Source organism: Phaethon aethereus, assembly GCF_964289735.1.
Source record: "Phaethon aethereus genome assembly, chromosome: 28".
In the NCBI taxonomy this organism is placed as follows: Eukaryota; Metazoa; Chordata; class Aves; order Phaethontiformes; family Phaethontidae; genus Phaethon; species Phaethon aethereus.
This window is the reverse complement of record NC_138604.1, coordinates 835668-852062: the sequence shown is the minus strand read 5'-3', so window position 1 is coordinate 852062 and position 16395 is coordinate 835668. Positions and strand designations below refer to the sequence as shown.

The following is a 16395-nucleotide window of genomic DNA, read 5'->3' as shown; positions in this document are numbered from 1 at the left end:
TTAATATGTCTAGTTTATTTAGGAAGCAGGGCCTAGATCCCCTGAGCTGACTGGGTGATCACAAAGCTCTGCACACATCTCCTGCTGCTGGAGGAGAGCTTCAGGCGCGGTTCATCTCCTTGAAGACAGTGTCTCTGGAGGCCAAGTGTCCTGGCCTCCCATCATCCCACTGAGGCCCTCACCCAGGCTGGCTGCTCTTTATTTTTGTTTTGTTTCTTATTTGGGAGTGGAAGATATGGACCATCCCGCTGCTGCCAAAGTGCGGGCAGGGAAAGTAGCCACTGGCCGTGGTTTCACATTGATGCAAGCTCTGGTGGTCGTGACACTGAAATACAGATGCTGTCACTGGCACTTTCAGCTGCCATCGCACCCACACAGCACAACCTGCGATCAAGTACAGTGCTTGCCTCGAACGGGGAGATAAAACCAATTCTGAAGGAAAAAAGGTCTTCATGTATAAAGTGTTGGTTGAGACTGCAATCTCATTAAAACCTTTTCTTTACATTGAAGCATAAATTACATTGACATAAGGCCTACACGCTGGCTTAAAAATGCTTTAGTGAACGACACCTGCTGTGAATCACTTCTGTATTTAGTTGGGCTAAAGCGGTAAGAGAGCCACAACGCATTGCTTTAACGCGCCTGTGTAGGTTAAACCCAACCCCGCCGCCGACTTCCATTCCGTCTTGGCTTGGGGGTGGTGGGGGTGGTGAGGGAGGGGGCTTTATGTGGCGGCGCTGCGCACGGCCCTCATGCCGGGAGGGGGGGGGGGGAGCCCCGCCCCTCTGTTTGCACACGACGCCTTGCCTTATAAAAGCGGAGGGGGAGGGCGGGTGCTGGCGGCGCTGGCGGTTTTCGCGGGTGGGTGTGTCAGTACGTGCGGGCTTGCACTTTCCGGGTGCGAGGGTGCTCTTCTGTTCCTCGCCTCCTGCGGGGTTTTGCTGCCCCTTCCCTCCCGCCCCCGATATTGTTGCTCTCTGCCTAAGGTTGTGGGTGGCCACCTTGGGGGGGGGGGGGGCGGGTTGTCTTTTTGAGTGGTGGTGGTGCTGCTGGGAAGGGGCTAGTCTAGTGTTACATTTCTCACAGAGGTCCTGAGTGCAGCCGCTGCCTGAGATGAGGTGGGTTTCTGGAGGCTCAGCTGAGGGGGAGCTCAGTTCCCTGTGTGCCTTCTGGTGAAGGCAGGGTGAGCCTTCTGCTTGGGCAGGGTATTTAGTATGTCCTTAGGCATGGATGCGTTTTGTTTTTGCATTCTGGGGAAGGCTTGTCTGACGGAGTCAGGCTGATGGTGCTGAGGGTTAAAGGTTTACTGGAAGCATGCCTCAACAGAATAGCTGGAGAGGTGTCTCTTTCTCCAATACTTGTTTAAATTACAGAGGAAAAGAAGCCTGGAGGTGTTTTCTGAAGGTGATGGCTCAACTTTGGCTGGAGGTGACTTAAATGTGGAGAGCCTGTAAGGGTCCTTCCAAAGTCTGTTAGGTTGGGTGCCAGTTAGCACTTCAGAGCATTGCTTTCAAAGGCTCATGTTTCTTACAGACAGGCCCACAATATTCCAGTTATTGCATACTGTGACCTTGGGGCAGGTTTGTGCTGGTGTGAAAATCAGGAATCTACTGCTGGTGATTACCAGATGAACCATTCCTGCTTGGTTTCCTTAAATCTATGGGGTTTATTTGAACTGATACAGATTAGTTGTGCAGGAACTGTTTGTAGGTTCACCTACTGATTTGTTGAAGCTGAATAGCTGTGGTCTGGGCTCGTATGCACTCGTTAATGATGGCCATGCATGTGTTAATGCAGTTTTTTTCCTTAGCAGATAGAAGAGTATCTGCAAAATGGCAACTGCTCAGAAGCAAAGGAATTGTGTGGTATGATTTTTCTTGTGTATTTCAGCACAGTATGTTATTTGATTTGGAGAAATAACTGCATTTTAGCTGAAATAGGGCACCCAGGTGCTTTGTAATATTTTTCATTTGAAAATTACAGGCTGATTCAGTCTTTTAACTATGAATAAAGATGCTTGAGTCTGAACTTTGTGGTCATGCACTTGGTAGCAATCAGCTATGTCCTAAAAACATAGCAATGCCCAGTGTTAGGAATAAGCTTAACTTTATAAATGACAAGAGTCATGCTTTTCCATTAAATTAAAATGTTAAGTAGGCGTTGGACCAGACTGTAGACTGTACAAGCTTGTTGTTGTGGGCAGTGATTAATTCTTTTTTTCTCTAACTTTCAGAGTGCAGTTGTATTTCCTAACAAAATATCTACTGAACAGCAATCCCTGATGCTAGTGAAGAGGCTCCTGGCGGTAGCAGTATCCTGCATTACATACCTGAGAGGAATCTTTCCTGAAAGTGCCTACGGAACAAGATACATGGATGGTAACAAGCTGTTTTCATGATTCTTTGCAAAATTATAGGGTTGTTATGAAGTTGATGAGTGTTTTTAAAGCCGCTTGGTCTTTTTCATTAAAGGTAATAACCATTTTCGATGATTGTAATGGAAACTTCACTAATACATTCATTGCAGCATCACCGCTATCTAACGAAATGCAAACTCAGCAATTAAAACCATGCCTACATCTGCTGGTAATGTTAATTTTAGTTTGCTTTTGATTACATACTTTTAGGGGATGAACGTCACCTTCTTAGCCACATAGCTATATTTTGTCCTAAGTAAATATGCATGTATATATTCTTTTTTTGAGATGTCTCTGTCAAAATTCTGAGGGAGGACAAGAACTGTCCTGGCTCTACTCAGCTGGTGAAATGGTATGTTAATTACAGTGCATGTATAACACTTCCATAGCATGTCAATTCTGAAAGATACCTTTTTTGGTTGTTTGCATATACAAATAGAAAAGTTCACTTGCTGTGAGTGAACAACTGCCCAGGCAGTGCTTTTAGTGCATGGTATTTACTATGTTGACAATTTTCTTTTTTTAAAGAAAGTCAAAATGTGTGTTTTTCAGTAGAGATGTAATAGTTATACAGTTGCCTTTCTTATTAGAAAGACTTACAACTCGGTGCTTAGCAGAGCACAAGTGTGTGTTTGGAGAGTGAGCTGTGGGTGTATGAGTGCTGAAGGGCGCACATAAATGCAGAAATCTAACCAGTAGATCCTCTCTAGTTGCAGTGTTACCATTTTGCATCTTGAATTTATAGATCTTGCTCTTAGACTTGTATAAGAAAGTGGTAACTGTTGGCCTTTATATTCAAGGCAGAACTGTGTCTGCAAATGAGTCTATCAACTTGTAAACTCATAGTTGAGTGTAAAGATGTCACTTGATATTTTTATTTTCTTCCTGCTCACAGTAATTGTGAGACTTATTCACAGCTGCTCTTCTTGCTTTTTAAAAAAGGGTGTATATAAGGCCTTTGCTTTCTATGCACATTCCTATTTTTTTACCTGTATAAAGACCAGCTTTCTTCTTTCCACACTTTTACTAGTTGTAGTACAAGGTAGGGTGTTGGAAATAATGCTGCATTCAGCAGAAGGGGTTTGCAGCTGCTGCCAGTTTTGAGGTGTTTGGAGATGTGGGTCTGAGTTCTGATGTTAAAGGTGAAATTAGTCATCCACTCTGTCCATGTGCTGTCACTGGGGTGGGGGAAGACTTCCTTTACTGTACTCTGGAATTTCTTAATTGATCTTCTGTGGTAGAGGAAACTGAAGTGGCACCAAGTGCATTTCACCTTACTCTTACGCGTCAAACACTAGTGAGGGCAGTGGCATGGGTGCTGACAAGGAAAAGCTCCCTGTTTTTTGTGAAGGGTGTGTGCTACCTGTTTGGAGTTGAGAGGTGAGTAGCCTTTAACTCAGCATCAGGTACACACCAAACCCAATTTTTCCTTGTTGACTATATTCAAAGGAAATGTTAGGAAAAAATAGGGTAAGTTTTGGTTCACTATTTGATTGTTGTTTGCATGTTACATAAAGTAAATTGCAACATCAAAATAAGGGCCATAATTCCTTTGTGCTTCAGAGATGTTGGATGTTCAGCCGAAGTACTTATTTATAAACTTGTTTATGAATACACGTGTTAAAGTTTGAAAATGGTAGGTGTACGTTTGCATTATGTTTTTACTGATGAATTATTTACTTACAGATTATGTTTTTACTTTGCAAAGAGTTTAAGATTATTTGGTTTACAGAGATAGTAATTTCTTATCATTGCTAATAAGACACTAATGGAATGAGTATTTATTGCTCTAATAAAATCAGAAGGCTTTTTTTGGGGACTGTTTAGTCAGAAGCAAAGCAAATGGAGATTAGTAGTAGATGGACAATGTTTGATTTTTGCAGGATGTTAGGATGCTACGATGCCTTGCAGAAGAAATACGTAAGTTTTCCAGTATCATTTAGCTATTTTAAAAATATTGAAACATTCATTTATGCAAGTCCATTAGCTGCCAGTGTAGTTATAGGACTTTATGGTTAGGGAATAGCTGTGCTTCAATATGTTTAAACAGCTGGCTACAATGTGGGATGCACAGACATTTCAGGATAATGTTCTTTGTAAACAGAAACACTTAAAGCCAGGGATATGTAGGAATTTTCTTCTTCCAGTTAAGTCCTTTCTTAAACAGATAAGGAGTTAAGTGTATGAAGCGGTTTCTCTTCAAACAGGCCTTAGTTGTCTATATTGGTTTCCAGAGCTATAGAAACAGAACACTTGGTAAACAGAAATGGCCTATGGAATACATTTAATGTTCTTTTTCCTCAATTATGTTTCCAACAGCTAAGAATGATTGTCCTAGCAGTAAGTATCCTTGAAAAGTAAGGTACATGTTTTTTTAAGGTAGGTGCTTAGAGATGTGTACAGTTCTTACTCTGTTTCCTCTGTTTACTTTAAAAATACAGGTCTATACCCATCCAGAAGATCCTCAGGTAAATCTGCTAGAATATTTTACCGGATGACTAACGATAGTATGGATATAGTGAAATGTGTATACAAGCAATAGTACTTGTCCTTTTGGTGTGCGCTAATGTGAATGTTGTCTTAAAATATCAAATACAAGAATCACAGGAGCTTACCCGAATTGCCATGTAGTGAACTGCCTTTGAGGATCTAGTGTCAGGTTGTTTTCAGGCCAGTACAAGAAACCCAAGGTGGTGTTGCAGAGTTAAATGGCCAATAAAGATGCATTGTCCTAACTCTGCATAACAAACTTATGGAACTTCTTTCTGAAAAACGCAGTAAGTTTTAACTAACCACTGGGTGTCACTACGTCTCTGTTAATGTGGGTGAAACATTTCACAGTGATTAAAATTTGAATGAATGTTTCATTAAAAAAACTTAAAATGTTTTGCAACATGAGTTTATCATGGTGATTCCTGGAAAATAATGTAGATCTTAATTTTATTTGATGACAACTATATACATTAATACTGTTAGTTGTTGTAGCATTGGAAAGCTGTATTTAGCGCATGTGAGTGGATCAAGAGTTGGACTATCATTTTCTTTAAATGCAAAGTTAATAATTACTAGGCAGAAATAGTAGTAGTAGTTTGCTTGACAGCTAATAATTTAATTACTGGATTTGTTTGCAGACAATTACGGAATGTTACCACTTCAAATTCAAGTACACCCACAATGGGCCACTCCTGGATTTCAGCAGGTACTGTCACAGACTTTATTCTGCTCTGTGGTTTTGCATACAGCTGAAAGTAAGAACTTTGGATCTCTTTGTTTCCTTTTTTAATTCTGGATCTGAAGATTAATTTTATCAACAGATACTACTAGGTTAGACTTACTCTTAAAATACAATGGTAACTTTGTCAGAGTATGTTCGTATTTTTAAATACACACTCAAAAGATGACTGTTAGTGTCAGAGTCCAATGCTCTCTGACCAGGTCCTCGAAGATATTCCATGCCTGGAGGGTGAAATGTTTAATATCAGATTTACTGATCTGAAGATACTTGATGTTACATGGGGTTTCTTATTTAGCAGAGATGATACAAAATACAGTGAAAACACAATACAAATGTAAGCTGTGCTTAGCAAAGCATAGCTATTGCAATACACAGTTGAATCAATACCAATGTGATTCCCGTCACTGGTCTCTAATGTGCTCACTGCCGTGATGCCGGGCATCCCCAGTCGTGGGGAAGGAATATGCAGCTTGAAGCCAGCTCCAGCCCATTGCTCTCTGGAATTCTTTTGTTTTTTTAGTTTTTATACTTTTTGGGGCTGAGCCACATACTCACTTCCCCCCCATACTGGTTTGGCTGACTCAAGGAGACATTCACATGCTTTTAATGAATTCTGGAAGAAACAGTTACACCACCAGTTGATTCACTCATCTGACATAGAGCTGTTTATCTAAAATGAAGGCCATGCTCGGGTCCCCTGTGTGTTGAGATAAAGTTGGCTTCCTTTGCAACAGCTGTGGTGGTTGATGCCCTGTGTTATTCCCTAGCTTCATGAGCACATCACCCTTGCCCATCTCCAGTGGGCCTCATTCCGTTGTAGGGGCTTGTTGGTCAGTCACGGCTGCAAGGAAATGGCTTATTTTAAGACAAGTATTTGAAATGTAGCAAGTTCATACCTAACAAACTTCTCCTGACTTTCCTCCTGTGTAAAATGCTTTTTAAATTAAAGAAAGAAGACTGCAGTGCTGCAGACCTAAGCCCTTTGGGCTGAGGTCAGTTACTTACCTCTGAAAAAAGTTCGAAGTCATGTAAAAAAACACTAGTGGAAGGGGATGCGACTCAGCCACACCACGTTGCCTTAGTGCGTTAGCATGAAGTCATGCCAGACTGATTTGAAAATACAAGGCATGAGCCTACTTCTGACACCCTGCAGGGAAGGAGATGACCATCTGCAGAGGAGCGAGACGTTTGAAACACGGCAGTTAAGGTGCATGCTTCCATAAGCATTGCATGCTTCCGAAACACAGGGTTATCCAATGGAATAACTGAGTTGCTTTGTGCTGGCTCTTCAGGTCCTCTAGTCCCTCTCTGAGCTGTGTGGCTGAGGAGCAGGGGAGTAGAGGGAGAGTGTTTTTAGTGGCAATAAGATGGGGTTTAGGTCAGCTGCTGGTAGAACAGAGACATGGAAATGTCAGAGCTGGATGCCAAGAGTCACTTAGGCCCACATTTCTTATCAGTAACCATTCTTGTCACTTGCTTTATTTAAGGGAGAGCAAGTACGTAAGGCTTTGCAGAATTGGGGCTTTCAAAAGTACCTACTTCTTTCTTTCTATCAGATTCGGTGTTTTTTTAAGCATTGTGTAATGTAAAATACAGTAAGTTGGCCACAGCTGCTGAACCATGACGCTTTTGTGATGTCCCTGTCTCAGGATTTGATCTTCTGAGGGGCAGAGAACATGCAGGTCACTTAAACAGTATAAGGAATTGCAGTGCTTGTAATCTCAGACCTCAGGCAATAAATGTGATGTCTGCTTCTGACATTCACAGTCTGTTAAAGGGTCATGTATCGTAATACGAGGAACAGCTTACTCTGCATTAAAAAAATAATCTGAATACTTTGTCCATTTTTAGTAAGACTAAAAGGAGTGATTCCACAATCACCTGTGCAGACACCAAGAAAGCCAGTATCCTCCTTATTCGCAAGATTTTTGTTCTGATGCAAAATCTGAGTCCATTACCAAATGATGTTTGCCTGACTATGAAGCTGTTCTATTATGATGAAGGTAGTATTTCCATATTACCTTAATTTATCAACTGTGTTCAGACATTGGAAAGAAGTTCAAAGAAATATTTTAATGTATATTCGTTATGGTTACTGGGACTTGTTAAATGATGTTACTTTGCATCTGTCTTTCTGCTTGGATTTTAAAAGTTGTCATGAGAAAGGATTTGGTCTTGCTGTAGGAACACAATCTTGTCACTGACTTTGTTGGAGCAAGGCTTTCAGTGTGTTTTAAAAACAAACTGAGTTTTCCTGAGTATGTTAGTATAGAACGTGATTGCCAGACTAGTTCTAGTCTGGATGACTATTTAAATGTAGTTCTGCTTTCAGGATGTATTACTGCTTTACAACAAAATCAGAGCTGCTAGCTCATCTCTTTGCATGTAAAAACTGTTTCAAATAGCTTTAAGTGGGTTTTGCCTGTTCTGTAGGGGGAAAAGAATTTCATTTAGAAGTTGAATATTGGTAATTCCCCTCCCCACACTGTTCTTTGAGTAGCCCTTTGTTTAAAGGGGAAAAGTCTTTGACACACAAGTTAAAATTAAAATGAAACATGTTCTTGTAAAACTAACACATTTAATTCTTTTCTGCAGTTACACCATCTGATTACCAACCTCCTGGCTTTAAGGAGGGTGAATGTGAGGGGATGATATTTGAGGGGGAGCCTATGTATCTGAATGTGGGTGAAGTGCCAACGCCTTTTCATATGCTGAAAGTTAAAGTTACAACTGAAAAACAACGAATGGAAAATGTTGATAAAAGCATCCTAAAGCATAGAGAGACTGAGCACCTGGAGAGGCATGTTAGAGTTGACAGAGATGATCCAGAAGAGAACCAGGACATGAATGTAAGGGTGCAAATGTTTTGTGTAGCTTGTTGAATTTTTGTGTGACCTATGGTCTAGAAAAGGGCCATTAATTGTTTTACTGCATGTCTTACTATAACATTATTTAAAAACTCTGTTTCCAGATCCATTTAGGCAAGACAATGTCTTAGAGACATTTTTTGCTTTAATTTTACTGCTCCAGCTAATAATCTGTCATTGTTAAAGCAGTATCGAAGAAGCGTATCAGCATAATGCCTGTCAGCAGCAGTGTTGTTGGTAGTCATGTCTCAGACTTGAGAGGAAAAGCAGAGGGGTAGCTTTGTGCTGTGGGTGCCGGGGCCATTTGTTCAGCTCCACGCGCAGGACACGGGTGGAACCTCCCTGGACGTATCCCATGGCAGTCCCAGTTCTGGCTGCTGCAGCCAGAAAGTATTGACTGGCAATAAATTTGCTTTGGGATCCTCTTGTACAGCAGTATATGTAGAGCTACAGCTAGTGATGCCACAGCTAAAGTTAAAACAAACTCTGTTCGGCTTTGGGATTTTTCCCTGGGGAAATTTGCCTAGAAAAAAGCACAAAGCAAAGCTTGCTGAAGGCACGAGTGCGTCAGAGTTGTGTGTCCTGCTGCGGATGCTGGAGCACCCGAGATGGCTCTTGGGACTGTGCTTGTGCAGGCTTCAGCAGTTGGAGGCATATGTTTCTAGGGTCAGTGGAGGCAGGCAGCAAATACTTTTAATCATGTGAGAATGTGCAACTATGTGTGCTAATTTATACTGTCCGTAGGTGAGAGAGGTGGAGCTTCAGGGTTTTGTCCCCCCTCAGTTAGCATTGCTAGGGAGCCCTGTAGGTGATGAGTTGGAAATAAACCGCTTGGCCCTCAAAATCTGCATATGCCTCTAAGTTGCTGTTCCATAGGCAATAGGATGGAGGTAATTGATGTATCCTTTCAATACTATTGTTCCAATTTTAGTATTTTTTACGTATGTTTTCCTTGGTGAGTTAAATGTGTGCTGGCATTAATAATTGACACTGAGCTAGTCTGTACGTTGCATGTCAGATGCAATTATTTGAAAACGGTTTGTTCCACTGAGAATCCATGTAATAAGCTCTGGCCCTAAGTGTGAGTACCAACACTCTTCCTTACTTGACTGCAGTAAGTGATAGACCTTTTTCTTAACCTAGGAGGATCCTGTCTTGGATAACAAAGTAGAAGATAAGAATAATGTAAATATTTCAGAAGCTCAAGGTAACGTTTACATTTTTCAAGTCTATTCAGTTTGTGCTTCTTTCCTGATGTTACTAAAACTCAATTTTCTGATGTAGATCGCTATTCACTTTTTCTTTGCATACATTGCTGTGCCTTTATTTTCTATCGTGGCTTTGTTCTGTGAAGCACTTGGTTAGCAAATGCACCTTTTCATGCTTCTGTTGTAAAATTCTGATCTTCTGTTCCATTTTATCAGATAAGCTAAATTTAATGGGTTATATTTAGAAGTAAATTTTATTTGGTTTCTCTTGCTGTTTCTGTTATTTTACTAATATATTTAATTTCCACATAAAGCTTGCAGAGGTGTTGTGCTCTTGAATTCCATTAATGCAGATGTGGGAAGCAGATTTCTCCATGCAAAAAATGGTCCAAGAGTATTTTTGTTTAAATCGGCTGTTTGGACTGTACGCTCACAGCTTCAGCCACTAAATAAGTTTAGCAGAAATACCACTTTAGCCACCTTCTTTGCTTAAGCTCTGACTACAGTAGGCGCGTGGTCTGATTCTACAATCCACGTGTGCTTCAGTCTGTGGTTGTGGAGGAACTGAGACCATCAGGGCTTGTGTACAGAGAGTTTTTACATTGTGGTAGACTGAATGATACCATGTATAAATATCTATCTGTATGATGCATGTTCTGCTGTACAAAGGAAGGTGTTCATTACTTGTGGTGGAGTTGCCGTCACTGGAGGTGTTCAAAGAATGTGTAGATGTGTCACTTCAGGACATGGTTTAGTGGGCAGGGTGGTGTTGGGTTGATGGCTGGACTTGATCTTAGAGGTCTTTTCCAACCTTAATGATTCTATGATTACTGTGGTTTGCTATTCCTAATACAATTGGTTACTTAAGCTCAATATTTTTGTTTTATGAATAATTGTGTGATTATGTCTGTGCTGCTGGCTTTTTCAGTGCCTTTTCTAGCTGCTTGCTTTCACAGCCTACTCTGGACCTGTGTGCCCTTCTCTCTTACTGTGTGTTATATGGAGCATTTTGGTAATTGCAAGGGAACTTTTTTAACTTTAGTTTTAATAAGTACAAGTTCTAGCAAAGCATTTTTGTTAGTATGAATCTCAGCAAACTGAGTTTCCTCAAGTAAAATCCCAACACTGTAAAATCTGTCAGTGTAAAACTGTAGCAGCAAAAAGCAAATTCCAGGTGGAGGCCTGTAAGGCAGCACTTCTCAAGAAGGTACCAAAACCACTTTCTTTTTTTTATTTTAAAAAGTTTCATGTAACAATTTCAATAAGAAATTGAACTGAGTTTTGCAGAGAGTATAAAGGAAATCTTCTATTTTGGAAGCACTCTGAGGACTCTTAACACTGCAAGGCAAAGCTGCCTTCTCCCTTGTTATCAAATAAACCGTTATGCCCTTCCTGCTGTGCAGACATTAGGAAGTACCCGCTCATCCTTTCTGATGAAAAACAGCAGCACCTGTTTTGTTGGATTTTTCTTTGCCTTTATAAAGAGATAGGTTCTGTACTGTTTGCTTACAATCATATAAATGTCCTCCACTGAGCTCTGAATGCAGAAGTGCCAATAAAGTAACTGTCCTGGCTACACCACCCAGACTGCAGCTACTACCAGAAACATGCTCTGGAACCTCTCTACTGTGTTTTTGTCTGTGCTCCAAGATGCAGACCCAGACCGTCTCAAAGTCAAAACATGAGACAGCAAACTGTCCTCAGGGACTCCGAGCAGAAGCTTCCCTTCTAAGATTTTAGAGACACTAGGATGAAAAGTAGATTATTTATCTTCAGATTCCCCAAGATAGCCCAGGAGCTCAAAGATTGAGCTTTGCTACCAAATGAACTGAAGAATCAATTGCTGCTTGTTGGTCTCCCCATCTTGGAGAGGCCATATAGGAAGCAGCCAGACTATACTGGTACCCATGTGCTGTACATAGAGCACTTCAAACATAGCAAAGAAAGGTCCAAAGAGGAAATAAGTGCCCTTTTTGGAAGAAGATTAAGTAGAGATGATGTAGATAAGTATGCTCAGAAGTGCTCTGATATGCTGATGTAAATAGGATAGCTAAAGGAACAGAATTCTCAAGACTGAAGTAAACAAACAAGCTTTATGACCAAAATCCAAATACAGTCTTTTATTTGGATGAGAAGCCTATATAAAATGTTTTTTTTCTGTAGCAGAGGTTGAGGCTTCTGTGGAGATAATGAATATATGGCACTCCTAGAAGAAATGCCCATTAGTGCTGCTGCTTGCTCTGTTCGCTCTTCTGAATGCTTGCATCTACTTTGAAATACAACTCTGGTTCTGCAGACTTCAGAAACGCTAAGTTTTTGCAGAAACTTCCTGACATGCTGCTTTCTACAGAACTATGAAAGTGGCAACTGTGTCAGTGCTGAGGCTTTTGGTCCTCTCAACCTGAACAAGACTAGCGGCTTGTTGGGGCTACCATGGTGTCTGAGTGCTTGTGAAGGCAGTTGGACAAAGCAAGTTGAGCCTGGATTTTTTTAAAATGAGTTGGACTGTCCTGTCATTCAAGCCCAACATTGAACACTGTGCTGTGTGTTTAAATAGTGGCATTTATCTTGTTTTTTTAGAAATGTGCAGCTTTGCAAAAACAGGTAACGCTTCCACGCTGTTTGAAAATAATCATGGAAACGTGTAGGAAACAGCATGTGTAGATGAGCATTTTTATCTTGACGATGCTGGTGGGCATAGGTTATTCCAGGCAGAACTGGAATAACCCCATAAAGCTGTATGTGGTGCTTTGAGAAATTCTTAGGAGTTCCCAAACCATGCAAAAATGCAGCAAATTCCTTGTCTTATTGAGTTGGTGTAATGTTTTATTTACAGGAGTGACAAGACACAGGAAAAAGCATGACACCCCGATGTTCTTCAGTCTGAAGCATAGTCGTCTATAACCAATACATGCTTTTATCTGTGTCCTAGGAAAAACCAGCATGGATTAGAAACAACAAAAAACCTCCAGAGCTGACTGCTTATTCTTCGTGGCCTGTTCATGCAGCTGCAGGCAGTGACAAGGGGAACTGTAGCTACAGGCACTGCAGCCAGAGTGCTCGCTTGGGTTACAAAATGGGAGCCATCCGCTGGCAGCGAGTTCGGAATATGCAGAAGCTGTGCCAGCGTGGCCCTGTGGCACCGTTTGCCCGTTCTGCAGTGCAAAACGGGTTTGTGAGGCTTTTTAGCTTGGAAGCAAATCCCAATGTAGATGAGCCTTTAGCAGTACGGTATATAAATGAGTCTGGGGATCAAGCCCACTCTTCCAAAGATCCTGTGCATAAATCTGTACTACATAACAATAAGCATCTCTTGTGTTCCTGTGATAGGAAGTTGTGATAGGAAATCGCTGAATTAAAGATGTAAGAGTGTAATAGTTGTGGAATTAATGACTTGCAGACAGAGAATTGGAGCCCTTTTGAAGCACCAGTTCCCCGTGTTTATAAAGCACATGTGCTCCTTGTGGCAAAACAGCAGTTAAGAGGCTGTTAGTCTGGTGTTGACAGTGTGCTTTACTGACAACTCTTTTATAGAACTAAGTTTGACTTGTGAAGAAGATGAAGTTACAAAGGCTGGAGGGAACCAGAATCTGTGTGTTTCTAATCCTCAGGTATGAAAACTGCACTCCGTCACCTTAAATTTTTACTAGAGCTCTTGTGAAGCTTCTTTCCTACTTCGAGTGATTAATAGGTAATCTGCTAAAGGTTTATTTACCGCAGCCAGTAATAATGCCTTTACATTTTACTTAACTGTTTCTGTAAAACACTGTAAATATTCTAAAGCAATAACAAGAGGCTGTTCCCGTCATACAGTTTTCAAACCAAACAGCTGGTCTGATGAATTAAGAAAAATGTGAATGCAATTTCCATGTTTATAAACTGCCATAACTAAACACTCTGCCTGATAGAAATTTCTCTGTGAATTCTGACAGACCAAGCCTTGTTTAAAGGTTGATTAAAACTTAAAATGCAGGTTTACTACTCAGACTTAAAACTCGGGCTATATTCCCTGCCTATATCAAAATGGTGTATAGATGTGGAGGACTACTTCAAACGCAGGTCCTTAAGACTTCTTAAAATGGAATAGCCCTAGGTAACTGAGTGACTTACTGTGCAAAAATAACTGATGCTTTGATCTGTCAGGGCTCTTTGACACATTCAGCTGTAAATGCTGCTGTTGACTTCAGTGGGTATACTCTTGTATTTAAATTTCAGCTCAAATGCTGTGGTGAGCAGAGCCAGAGCTCTTTGTATGCTACAGCACTGAACCCTGCTGTAGCCTCCAATATATTTTTTTTTACTGCTATCACAAGGCAACTTACATTTTCTGATTTTTAGGTTGATCATTTGGCAAGTAAGACATCTGAACTTAATGTGTCAGAGAGCAGGACAAGAAGTGGAAAGATATTTCAAACCAGCACTGTTAGTACTGTTTTTTATCTAGTTCTGTTCTTTCTATTTCTGTTCTTTAAGCCTTTTCCTGTTCTAAACAGTGAATAAAACACTAAGCTTTATAATTCATGTTGACAGAATGAATTTCTCATAACTTCTAAAATTCCCATTAAATTCAATGCATCTGGATTCTTAGTGTCAAAAAAAAAATCTGTTCCAAAGAGTTAAAAGCTGAGTGTTGATGCAGTTAACACAGGTTGAGAAAAATTCATTAGGATTGACTTCCATCTTGAGAATGCATTTAGCCAAATTACCTGCGGGTTTAAGGCATTTTTGGTAGGAGTGTGTGTCAGCAGAGATCCCCAGCCAGGTGTACCATATGCTTGCTAGTGATTTTACTTGGAATACATGAGGCCAAAATTCTAACCTCATCTGACTCATTCATACCAAGAAAAATCCAGTCTGTCTTCGCTTAATTGCATTGCAGCAGATGAGTCCTGTAGTCAGTGCTCCTTTCAGGGAGCCAAATTCCTCCAGCCTTGCACAAGGTGGAGCAGAAGTTGTCTTCAGGCTGGAACTTGGCCTTTGGGGCTGGTATTGGGGGCCCCCAAGTCGCTGCCTTTACCAACTGAGCTTGGTGGCCTCAGCTTTGTGAGGCTCTGGGTGGCCCTGACAAGGTGTCAGCAACGCTCAGCTTGCGCCTGTTCAGGGTTACTGGTAGGTTCTTCTCAGAAGATGTGGGGTGAATGTTACCGTTCTAGTAAATAAGTGCTCTTCGTTTACAGTCGGGATGGGAAGTTGTGTGTCAAGGCCAAGGAAAATGGTACCCCTCCTGTGCCTGCCCAGGAAAGCCCTTCCTTCATTTTTAGTGCAGTAGTTGTTGTGTAAGGGTTCGTAAAGTGCAGCTCAACTTTTGCCAGTAGTTTTCTCCTAAACTAATAGTTGCCTTATTTCTGTAAAGGTTGATGGAGGTTGGGCTCGGGAGCATGCAAAATTTATTCCTCAGCAGAATGCTCTAAAGAAATCCAAAAGATAAATTGGTCTGTGTTTTAAAAATATCTATGTATGGAAGCTGCATGTGAAAAGGGCTAACGGAGTTCGCAACAAAGGCATGGAGTGGAGATGTGAAAATTCAGAATAAAGCCAGTAGATTCAATCTTCTTATAAAGGTGCTGCTCACTGCAGAATAGAGGGTTTTTTACTTCCAAGCCCAAGGTCATATGCGGTATTTTTTTGTTGTTCACTGATGCCAAAAAAAAAATGCTCACTATCACTGTTTCTTTTGAAAAGGGTTTTTTTAATGAACTTAATACTAGAATTTAAACAAAGCATAGTTGCTTTAAATACTCAACAGCAGAGCTAAAGGCTGAATTGTCATCTCCTCACATGTGTGCAAGTCAAAAATAACTGGATTAAACTCAGGTGAGCCTGTGTGGTGCTGAGCCCCCTCCCCTGTTGGTGTGGGGTGCTCTGCTGCTGTGCGAAGCTCACCTGGTGCTGCCTGGCTCTGCACTCTGCAGATGGGGCCACTGTGGTGGCTGCCAGCTGGTCATGGAATTGGACTTGAGGTGTGTTGCCTCTGTGGAAGGGGAATGGCTTTCATTATGTTCTCTTGAAGTTGTGACACACATGAGGTCCTGCTGTTACAGCATAAATGCATCCCAGCCCTCCTTCAGTAGTTTGGAGGGAAGGTAAATTCTGACAGAAAATAGTACCCAGGTGTTACTCCAGGCTTAGCATGTCTGGGCAGGGACCAAGTAATAGCAAGGTTGAGCTGGATGCTCGACATGCAGCTCTTGATGTCTTGTCCAGGGTGGGCTTTTCTCATGTTAAACTTGCTAGTGCCATGGAGCAGGCCACAGTCTGCTGTGTGTCAGCCTGTAATGCAATATTTGTTTTTCCTTGGCAGGTTCATCAGTTTGAACTCTCATCTAGTCAGGATGTGGTGCCAAAAAGGAGAAAGATCAGTGAACCGAAGGAGCGGTTTTAGATACCTGTCTTCCTGCTGTTTGTTTGGAGTTCTGCACACCACTGCCATTTTGTTGTTTAATGTGAATGTTCATATTTAAATATCTTTTAGGTATCTTTTCTGTTCCATTTTTGTAGTCAAAATAGTGAGTATTTTAATGAAAGAATCTGTTAAGAAGCCTAGCTGAAGACATCAGAACTGACTTCTTCTAGGAGGTTGTACCCCATCAGGAAAGACCGAAGGTACCTGACTACTGATGTAACTGATAATTTCTGTAACAAAGGGGATTTGGGGGATTGAACGCCCTG

General features: G+C 41.2%; 1 protein-coding gene across 1 annotated transcript; it reads left to right on the top strand.

Annotated features, from left to right (window-relative positions):
- Nucleotides 1–1832: 1832 nt before the first annotated feature.
- On the top strand, nt 1833–16108 carry LOC309414203 (HORMA domain-containing protein 1-like; the record flags this gene model as incomplete). The annotated part of the gene is made up of 13 exons (XM_082011500.1): nt 1833–1865; nt 2234–2378; nt 2705–2768; nt 4300–4336; nt 4736–4756; nt 4858–4884; nt 5548–5615; nt 7503–7654; nt 8247–8500; nt 9662–9725; nt 13261–13337; nt 14065–14148; nt 16028–16108. The coding sequence occupies 13 exons, from the start codon at nt 1833–1835 to the stop codon at nt 16106–16108; spliced, it is 1107 nt and encodes a 368-aa protein (XP_081867626.1).
- Nucleotides 16109–16395: the final 287 nt, after the last annotated feature.